This window comes from Papilio xuthus, unplaced genomic scaffold (assembly GCF_000836235.2).
Source record: "Papilio xuthus unplaced genomic scaffold, Pxut_1.1 DF828952.1, whole genome shotgun sequence".
Classification (NCBI taxonomy): Eukaryota; Metazoa; Arthropoda; class Insecta; order Lepidoptera; family Papilionidae; genus Papilio; species Papilio xuthus.
The window spans coordinates 339961-350693 of NW_013529697.1; the positions used below are offsets into that span (position 1 = coordinate 339961).

Consider the following 10733-nt stretch of genomic DNA (forward strand, 5'->3'; position numbering starts at 1 on the left):
TTTGTATTGAATGAAAATGACATTTCAATGCACGAGTATGAAGCGAAAAAAACTCAATTTATAAACAATTTTATGCAGCTCTTTTTCAAATGAAAACAACAATAATGGTGATAACTTATTGGTCACTAGCAGTCGCCCTCGACTTAGTCAGTGTAGAATTTTACGTCACACGTGAGCTACCTTCCAGGGAAAGACAGAGAATATTTTCTAGTATCAAAACATAAATTGTAGACATTTCCCTAAATAAATGTAAGCGAAGTAAGAACTCCGCATCCAGCATACGGGCATCGATTTTACAACTAAGATAAAGATATCTTCCGTCTTTCGATTCGTTTTTCGGTCATCAAACTTACTCTTCGCTCGTAAAAGTTCCTTCGGCGACGGTTTAGCGGATTGCACGATAACTTTACTACAACACTAAAGTTGTAAAGTTACACCGATGAAAGAAGCTACCAAAACTTAAGTAAAGATTATTTATATGTGTATTTTGTCACATCATTAAAACTAGAAAATGTACAGTGTTTTTAAGTGTGCTTTTATTTCTTTCCAATACTCCAGTATTCTTTTTTTTAATATTTACTCTCTTTCAAAGCTACCTACGATCGATTTTTATCCCGTTCGTGAGTACTTTTTGCAATTGAGTGCGGCCGCCTCGGGCTATTGTGATATATTATAAAGCCGTACTCAGCAGAATAACGACTTCGCCGTAATCCTCAACTCGTCTCTTATGTGAAAATCCTTTTGACCTCGAAACGGATCGGATTAAAGAGACTTTATGAGAACGCGGGCAATCCGCGAACGCTTCTTTCATTGTTATAATTATTATTTTTGTTTCAATTTCAAATAACAAAAAAAACTTAAATTTCTGCAATGACCAAGTTGTGCACTATTATTTTTAACGTTACAAACTTTTATATTAATTTTGGCTTGTCTTGATTTCCCTATAAATTGTGTGATACTAGGTAAAATGTCATTAAATCGTATCAATAAGTTTCCAAGAAAGGCAGTTCAGCAGAAACCGTGTCACGCACTGCCTTGTCACCGCAGTGTCAGAGTTGACTACGTGCAGTTCGATTGCGACGCTACATTTCATGCTTGACTGTAGAAATCGGAAACTAATTTGCAGTTATTTCAATGTACTTCCATTCAATTGTACCTAAAGCTAATCTAAACTTGATCTGGAAGCATGACGTGAACACAATGGGATCGATTTGAAATGTTCGTGTTACGACCAGAGAAAACTGTTTCTAATTTATTTCCATAATGAGTCGTCCAAAAGTTGCCTATATCTAGTCGTATGTACTTAGGATTAAGACTTATATCATATCTACTAAGATTGTATTACAAAGATAGAATAAAATAGATTTTTATCAAAAAGGCGCAAACATTGTCTCAAAAATAGTATTTTTCATACCTGTACACTAAATTAGTGTACCTTAATTTATTACAATGTGTTTAATAACATCAAACTTTGATTTTTAGATTTACATGATAATATAATTTGTCCAATATAGACGCCGGCAACATTGTTCGTTTGAAGTTCAAATACGTTGAATCATCGCTCATAAGTTTTCGCGTTTATCGCAGCTTTCGCTGGTTTAAGTAGATTGTCGCTCAAGATATTCTCATCCTTGTAACTTTTATATTATTTGTCTATATTACTTGGTGTAAAGATAAAGACCAAGTTACTTAAAAACTGATTTCATTACCTGAATTATTTAAAAAGGTAAATGTTTATGAGTATTATTGTGACCACTAACTATTTTTTTTATAAACCAGCAAGTGCCCACATAAATTCGCCGAAACCACTGCTCCTAAACAACCACAATTGCAGATGCATTTCCTACCTTTAATCGATTAAGGAGACGACACACAGAAAGAAGGTATTACTCCATTTCAAGCGTCATATCCTCCGTCAAATGTTCTTCCCCTATCCATCATTTCCTTATAAGAAAATAGTGTGAAAGGGAAAGGAGACAAAGTTAAGCCTGGTATTTGATGAATTTAATTCGATTCATTTTGTCATAGAGTAAGTCGGGTTCATGGTTTTAATAATTTACAAATAGTGTATATGTTTAGAACAGTGTTGTCAGTCAACAAAAATTGGAATTAAAATCTATAATTTTTAATTGCATATGAATAAGCTTAGCTTTTCCAGTAAATTATAACAGCTATATTATTTAACCACTAAACTAAGTGCAAAATTTCATAAGCTATGATTAAAACATGATGATGCATCATATCTCGTTATTACTAAACTAATATGCTGCGATCAAAAGTGGCTCAAATTAATTTACACTAACTTTAGATGAAAGTAGATCATAGCTTAATAAGATATGCACAAATTTAATTTAGGAATTAAGCAACATAATAAAAATAATTTATGATAACTACTTGTCGTTTGTAAAGCTCTGAAGGTCAGCATGGTATTACAATTTTCTTATTATTTTCCAATGGTTATCGATTTTTCTACGTATATTTGATGGTTTAATTGAATTAAGTAGTTAAATAGGCCCATTACAAACTTAATAAATTTTCCAGGAAAACATGATATGAAAAGAAAACGGAGTCAGTTACAAAGAGAGACTATCTACACTAAGTGAAGACCAGTAAAACAGCCTGTGTGCGGGGTTTTTTTAATGTCAATCGAGTCAAATTTCCAAAAATTGTCACCAAGCTCTTTAATTATCAAAGATATTCGTAACTATCGCCGAAGCAAAAAGCGCGATGACGTCACTAAGCGAGAAAGGAATCCCCGCGATGACAGTATCCTGAGATTAATTAATGGCGAAGGGACGACTATGATTCTTGATGTGACGGAACTTATCAGTTTAAATTAAGACTAATTTTAATATTCAAAATGTAATTTCATTACTCTTATCATGGTACGATAAATTTAAATTTAGAAGAAAAGACCGGCATTTACATTAAAAATACTAATTGACTTTATGACATTCGTTTTCTATATCTGATACAAATATCAGTAATGCACCTGTTCTATTCAAGGTTTTCCATGAAATAGGGAGATTAAAATAATTACTGCAGACAGCAAATTATTTTTTAAATGCAAATTTCCACTCGGCAACATCGAACGACGTCGCATTGCGGTTCAAATTCAATTTCTCGTCATAACGAAGCTTTGACTATAGAGAAACGGACTAGGTAAAGAGCCGCCATTATATTAAATAATTTGTGCCACTTTTTGCGGAGATGAGGTAAATATGACAATGAAACACGTGTATATCTTGCTGACACGTAATATTGAAACGATTTATGAACGCATACTATCTCGATAATTTAGACACACGAAACAAGCAACAATCAAGCAAGTTTATAAATTGTTCGTGTTTATTTCTCATAGCGGTGTGCGCTCTTGATAGATCCCGTCTCTTTAAAGTCAAAGGTAAGATACAAGGTTTTTAAATTCAGACGAGTTATTTAGTTAATTATGAAACAATTAATTATTACTCTGAACATATCCATAAATTGAATTGTTATAGAATTTATTGAAAATACGATCCCTAGCAGTTTTCTCTGGTAAGTTTCCAACAATAGGCAATCATTTCATTCCGCCACATTAAACATGACCACGAACGTATTTTAACAATTTAAATTTCTTCGAATAACCCAATTTTATTAAAAAAAGATCCTTAAACTCTTCCAACCTTAAATTCTTAAAAAATATATGTTTATATTGATACTTTTATATTTCCCTTTCGCTGTGATCTCTTGCAGGTTAAACGAATTTGGACCGATTTAAAAAACAAGGTTAATTGTTATGTCTCCAGAATATCATAGATATACAGGCAGTTGGACAGTTTTTCTACTATTATTTTTATGTGTTCTCTGACCTTAACAGCCATACCATTTCAGGATTCCGTTTTCATATTTGGAAACCAAAACAGTAATTGCGACTTGGCAAAATTTGACGTACTGTAAATGAATAGCGCGTGGTATATTGCGTGAAAACTTCAAAATATATGTTCGTGGTCATCAGATATAATTTATCAATGTTGAATTAAACTCACGATAGCGGATCTCACGATGCAGCCACTCGCAAATGCAATCAATCAATGTGCCACTACTTCATTTGGTTTTACTACAGTTGAATATACCAATAATAAAATGTTCTTAATCTCTTTTACCAAAAATTGGCCTGTTTTTGCATTCTATGCCAACAGTAACATCCGGCGGTGTGATTTTGAGAATAGCAACTTTTAGTATTGTTAAATTTCGGCCTGCATAAGAAATAAATGTATTCCTTTCACAATTATTATATGTGTTAGACCAATACTCTGCTATTTTGATAGTTTTAAAGTTTACTATAAAATATTATCATAATGTATAAATTATAATTAAAATATATTCGACTTGTGGCGCATCTCTCTTCTAAATCAATTCAATTTATAAAATTATGCAACTTTTCATTAATGTTTTCCTATGGTAAATCAACCTCACAGACAACCTTTTTTGTTAATAACATGTACTAAAAACTATACGCTAAAAACAAGAGTAATGACTACTCATTAGTCTCTGCTACATCTGTCAAAGCAGACGCAGACTAATTAAAAATGTAAATACACTGTTGTACTCGTGCGTATCAAAACGCAGAGAAAGTTTACTCGTGCGAGCTACAAAATTATGATTTTTTCGCCACAAAATTACGTCACATTCACTATAGAGTATTGTTTCCTTGTAAATTCAATATATTTTAATCTTCAACTTATAGTTTAAATAGTTGTAGTAAGCGGCCATGAACAGTTGAATTGTTTGAACTTAATTTTCCCCACAGCTTATTCCTACCAAGTAAGATCCAATGTCTAAGTACGAGTATAAGCTAGTAATTCATCTTCGTTCAATTAGGAGTACACGAATCTAGTATACATTGCTAGACAGAGCGTGATTTACTACAATGACTAAACAGTTGTGTCCTAAGAAAAAATTACAGAAATGTTTACCAATGGTTATTCTTTTAGGTCGTAGTTTTCCGAGAATGTCACGTAGCAACCACTTTTTGAGATATATGTATATATATGTTAAAAAAGATAAAAAGGTAAAAGATAAGGAATAGACTATTAACTTAGAAATTGTATTATATTATTTCTGGTTTTGTTTTGTTGCTTGAGGTGATGTTACATTAACGATCATTATATTAATTTCATGAATGAAAGTTTCATCGAAATTATAATGTGGTTGAAACATTAGCACCAGATTATTAGGAAACTACCTCCGCGTAGCACAATTGAATTAGTTGTTCCTCTCATTAAAACTTTTATCACTTAAAGTTGGACTGCAAACTTATATAAGTGTTGGAGGATTGTCATTTTACAATTCAGTTCCATAGTACATTTGTAATAGTTTTTTTTTGTAAAATAAAATAGAAAATATTAATAGTAAAAGATATTGATCTAGATAAAGTTACTGCTTTGTGGATACCTGGTATATAAATGTTAACCTTAATGATATTTCAACAAGGATTATTTATTTAGTTCATAATTAACCTAAAAACTTTTCTTACAAGTGCCAATTTGCGATGATGACGTGAACCTAAGTTTGTTTTAACTAAGATGAGTAGAGTTTGCCAAGCTTGTACAACCAACAAAATAATAGTTTTAATTATTTGAATTTCAAATAAATGAAAATTATTTAATATTAAATCAGATTATTTTATTTCTATAAAGTTATTTAATAATAACCATATAATTTTGGCGCACTTTACCTGTTCTCGGGATGTACGGATATGCGATGAATTTCAATTGTGTAACCCACATTCAATGAATGCCCCCCACCATTCGCTAAGACAGGTGAATCTAGTTCCGCATAAACTTGGGATAGCTTAGGTAATAAATTGTTTATTTTAAATTTTTATTATTGTATTATAATTTATTGCATATTGTTTACTTTTAAAAGTATTTTTTCTCCATGATATATTAATTAACTTGTAGTCTTTTAAAATACACAAAATGAAAGAGCAAAATTAGAATAAAAAAGGTAACTAATTAGATCGCCGCAAATTTTCACCGAGTGGGCAATTTGTGAAATTGCAAGCGCGCTGTTATCTTCACAATTATTGTTTACATTGCGCCCTCTGTCGTTTAAAAAGGGAAATGCAAATGATTCTTAGTATACTGGCCTACAAAAATGTTGAATTTTACCAATGCGATCTTCGTTATTTTATGTTCATGAAATTTTTTTGTGCATTGTGGAAACAACATCTACTAGTGTAAGAAAGATTTTTAAGCGACACAGAAATATCTGAAAAGCGTTTTTAATCTTTTTCAATCATATATTGTGTATTTAAATAATACATATTTGAATGTATAGTTAAGAAATTCAGGTAACAGAAATTACACAATCGCATTATCTCTAGGGATTTTGAATCGTGTGTGTAATATAGTCAGTCCGTGTGTAATTTACCAAGTACTAAACTGTAACACAATACCCAGCGTTATATCTATTGTTCACTAAATAGTTATTCAATAGAGTACATAGTTAGCATATATAACGATAGTATTTAATCTCTAATTGTATATGTTATATAGTTAATAGAATTCAGTAATGAAAACGAAATATTAGATGAAAAAAACGAAAGTTTAAATATAAACAAATTGCACTGCTTATTTAATTATCTTTAACTAACAATAATTATGTTTAATCATTATATTAATAATACGAGAATCGACAATATTGTATTCATTTAAAATCTTTGAGAACAACTGTAAATTATGTTAATTTTTAATATTTAAAATCTTGCGATCTTGGTTTCTTTATGATGTTCCTATGATCAATAGTCAATCTATATGTGAGTCTTTATCTGCAGAAACACTTGTAAAAACTTATCGTATCTCTATTGTTCCAGCGAGAATGAATGTACTATTACTGTCTAAGCGGAATTCGATTATATTACGTCAGAGGGCGCCACTAAAAAAGTACAAAGTTACTGGCACATAGTGGCGCCGTGATATTTTATTTTTCTATTTTATCGAGTGTGTTTTGTTATTTTTTCAGTGTGTAAAAACGAGTGAGTAACAATGAACAGAGAATAGTGTGTTGTCCTAACTAATTATATTTGTTAAATCGTAGTGTGTTGTATATATGTTTTGTTAAGTTATCATCATAATTCTATAATAAACATTAAGTGAAGAGAACGATGCTTTTATTTTGAACAAAAGTTTGGTGCCGAAACCCGGGAGAACAGTAATTGAACTAAAGTGAAATATTAATTTTGTGATCGTGTTACGAGAACATTGAACATTTAAAAATGTCTGAAGCATTAAAAGTGTGTCTGCGACGTCAAGAGGAGTTATTTGAGCGGGTTAGTAAAGCGCAGATTAATTACAAAAAATCGCCTAAAGATCGGCTTACTGTAAATTATATTGAAACGAAAATAGAGGCGTTAGATAAACTGTGGGAGTCATTCTTGAGTATTCATAACGAGATTGTTGCCGCTGTAGATAAATCTGAGAAATCGAAACTTAGCTATTTTGCCGAAGATATGTATTCAGAGTTTGAGGATATTTACGAGACCTACAAAATCAAATTAAAAGATGATCTACAGTTATACCAGCCGACTTCATTTGTGAGCGCATCTAATAACCAACCCAGTACTGTGGCGACATCTAGTGACGTGAGATTACCAACAATTCATTTGCCAAAATTTTCTTGTGGATACGAAAATTGGCAAACTTTCTATGATATGTTTGTGTCATTAATTCATACAAATGCTACACTAACCGCTGCTCAAAAACTACATTATCTGAAGAGCTGCTTATCTGGAGAAGCTGAAATTCTACTTAAAAATCTATCAACAACAGATGTAAATTATAACGAGGCGTGGAGCCAGCTGGTTCGACGATACAACAATAAGCGCTTTAACACTAATGAAGTTATGAAACGTTTATTTTCCCAGAAGAATGTAACAAGTGAGTCGCCCGCTGCTTTAAAACAACTTTTAGATACAACATCATCCTGTTTAAAATCATTACAAAATTTGGAAATAGATACGAGTGCATGGGACGCTATCATAATTTATTTAGTAGTCACAAGAGTAGATGCAGAGACAAGAAAGCTATGGGAGTTAGAGGTGAGCCGAGTACATTCAGACGGTGAAGCAGATTCTTTACCTACCTGGGAGGAGCTGAAGAGATTTATCGAGACGAGATTTAGAACATTGGAGATGTTGGAGTCATCAAATCATTACAACTGTAGAGCAGCTAACACAACACAATACAACAACACTACGAGACAAACTACAAAACAGAGATCATTTCATTCATCAGTAGAAGAGGAGAAGAGAGAGTACACCTGTGTAATGTGTTCAGGACAACACTTATTATATCAGTGTAAGCAATTTGCAGCACAAACCCCAGAGAAGAGAACTGAGTACGTGCAATCAAATCATTTGTGCTTCAATTGCTTATCACCAAATCATAGCGTGAGGAGTTGCTATTCAAGTACGAGCTGTCGTCGTTGTGCTCGACGACATCATACACTACTGCATTACGAGAGAACATCTAACCGTGAAGAGAGATCAACTTCAAAGGTATATTCAAATCATGAGAATACATCCCCTGAAGTTCAAGAGCGAAGCCAACAACCTGAGAGAAAAATTGTAGCACATTTTACCAATGAGAGTCAACTGAGTAGAGTATTACTGGCCACAGCTATGGTCAAAATCAAATCACCTACGGGTCATTCACAAATCGTTCGAGCTTTGATTGACCAAGGATCTGAAGCGTCATTCATAACAGAAGCCACTGCACAAGTCCTGAAGTTAAAGCGAGTTTCAGTGAACAGTCTTATATCAGGAGTCGGAGAAGGTCAAACACAAACAAAGAGTATGGCTTCTTTTGAGATCTTATCTTTACACAATCCTGAGTTTTCCATCCAAGTCAATGCATTCGTGTTGCAGAGATTAACTTCGTTTATACCATCCAGAGACTCATCTATACATGATTGGCCAGAGATCACCAACTTACCTTTGGCTGACCCTACCTACAGTACACCTGGACGGATTGATATTATTCTGGGTGCTGAAGTCTACGGAGAAATTCTACTAGATGGTCTTCTGAAACATTCGAAATCATCTGGACTAGTTGCACAAAATACGCAATTGGGCTGGATATTATCTGGAAAAATCAAAAATGAGTTAGTACAAGAAAATCGCAATATTATCAGCATGCATATACATGTGAAGGAAGAAGAGCTTTTAAAACAACAATGGGAGATAGAAAGAGAACCTGAAACTATCAAAAGGAGAAAGTCGAGAGAGAAAATGCAATGCAAAGAAATTTACGAAGAAACAACCGAGGAGGGAGACTTACGAGATGCTTACGACGTTTATCTGCCATACCAAGGAGTGATAAGAGAGGTAAAACAGACTACACGAGTAAGAGTGGAGTTCGACGCATCGAGCAAAGGAGTGAACGACATGTCTTTAAATGATAATATGCTCGTCGGACCTACATTACAGAGTGATCTACGTAATATTCTAGTGAGAGGGAGATATCATAGAGTTTGTACAGTTGCAGAGTTATTTAATATGTATCGTCAAGTTGTAAACAAGCAAGACACCGATTTCCAAAGGATATTGTGGAGATCAAATCTAGAAGGACATGTTCAACATTACCAACTACTGAGACTTACCTTTGGAACATCTTGTGAACCTTACGTAGCTGTGAAGTGTCTGCAACAACTATCAAAAGATGAGCAACCAGGTTATCCCCTAACAGCGCAAATTACACTGCAAGATTATTATATGAATCATTTACTTACCGGATGTAAAACCACAGAGCAAACTATAGACAACTATCATCAAATGAATACTTTAATGAGAGCAGGTGGTTTTGAACTTCGAAAATGGTGCAGCAACAGCGAAGTGGAACACATCTGTAAAAAGAATCAAAGAGATAATCAGTTTTTACATTTCAAGTATAATAATAACATCAAGACATTAGATATTACCTGGAACAAGACCAACGATGAATTTGAGTATCACTTGCAACTACCTAAAAATGAGGAGAATCGAGAGGATGTAACTAAAAGAAAGCTGTCTGAAATAGCGCGTCTTTACAACCCAATGAACTGCATAGCATCTATTGGCGTCAGAGCGAGGAGTTTTAAACAAAACCTGTGGAGAATAAAATTATCGTGGGAAGAGAAGATCACCCCGCAACTATTACACAAGTGGCGACAATTCAAAGATGACTTACTTAAACTAGAGAAGATATACATATCGAGATGGTTACGCAATAGAACATCTGAGATACTTACCAAGCTGGAACGAGAGCAGTGGAGACACGTGGCTATACACCAGAACGCGGCTGACAACGCGTCTAGAGAACTAGGAGAAATGTCTGACCGAGCTAAATCTAAATTACCTGATGAACTTTAGCATCTTCTAGCAGACGAGGAAACAGCATGGAGGTATCATCCTCCGCACGAATCGAACTTCGGAGGAGTATTTATTGAAGCTGGTGTTCGCACAACAATAGTGCATCTGAAAAGAGTAATCGGAGATTCTACACTTACCTTTGAGGAGCAAATGATCATCTTGAGGCAAATCGAATCTTTTCTTAATTCACCATCCTTGTCCTACCTGAGTGTTAATTCAGATACGGAGTAGTGTAAATTCTTAATTTCATTGTGTGTGTACGTGTGTTTTAATTTTCTTTCAATTATTTCTTTTATATAGAGTCTAGAGTTATTTTATATTCATCTTTCTTATTGTATAG

The 10733-nt window shown here is 33.4% G+C and overlaps 1 protein-coding gene across 1 annotated transcript; it reads left to right on the plus strand.

The window, feature by feature from the left end:
- The first annotated feature begins 7261 nt into the window (after positions 1–7261).
- LOC106123384 (uncharacterized) lies at positions 7262–10393 on the plus strand. Its single transcript, XM_013319655.1, has one exon. It carries the CDS (start codon positions 7262–7264, stop codon positions 10391–10393), a length of 3132 nt encoding a protein of 1043 aa, XP_013175109.1.
- Positions 10394–10733: the final 340 nt, after the last annotated feature.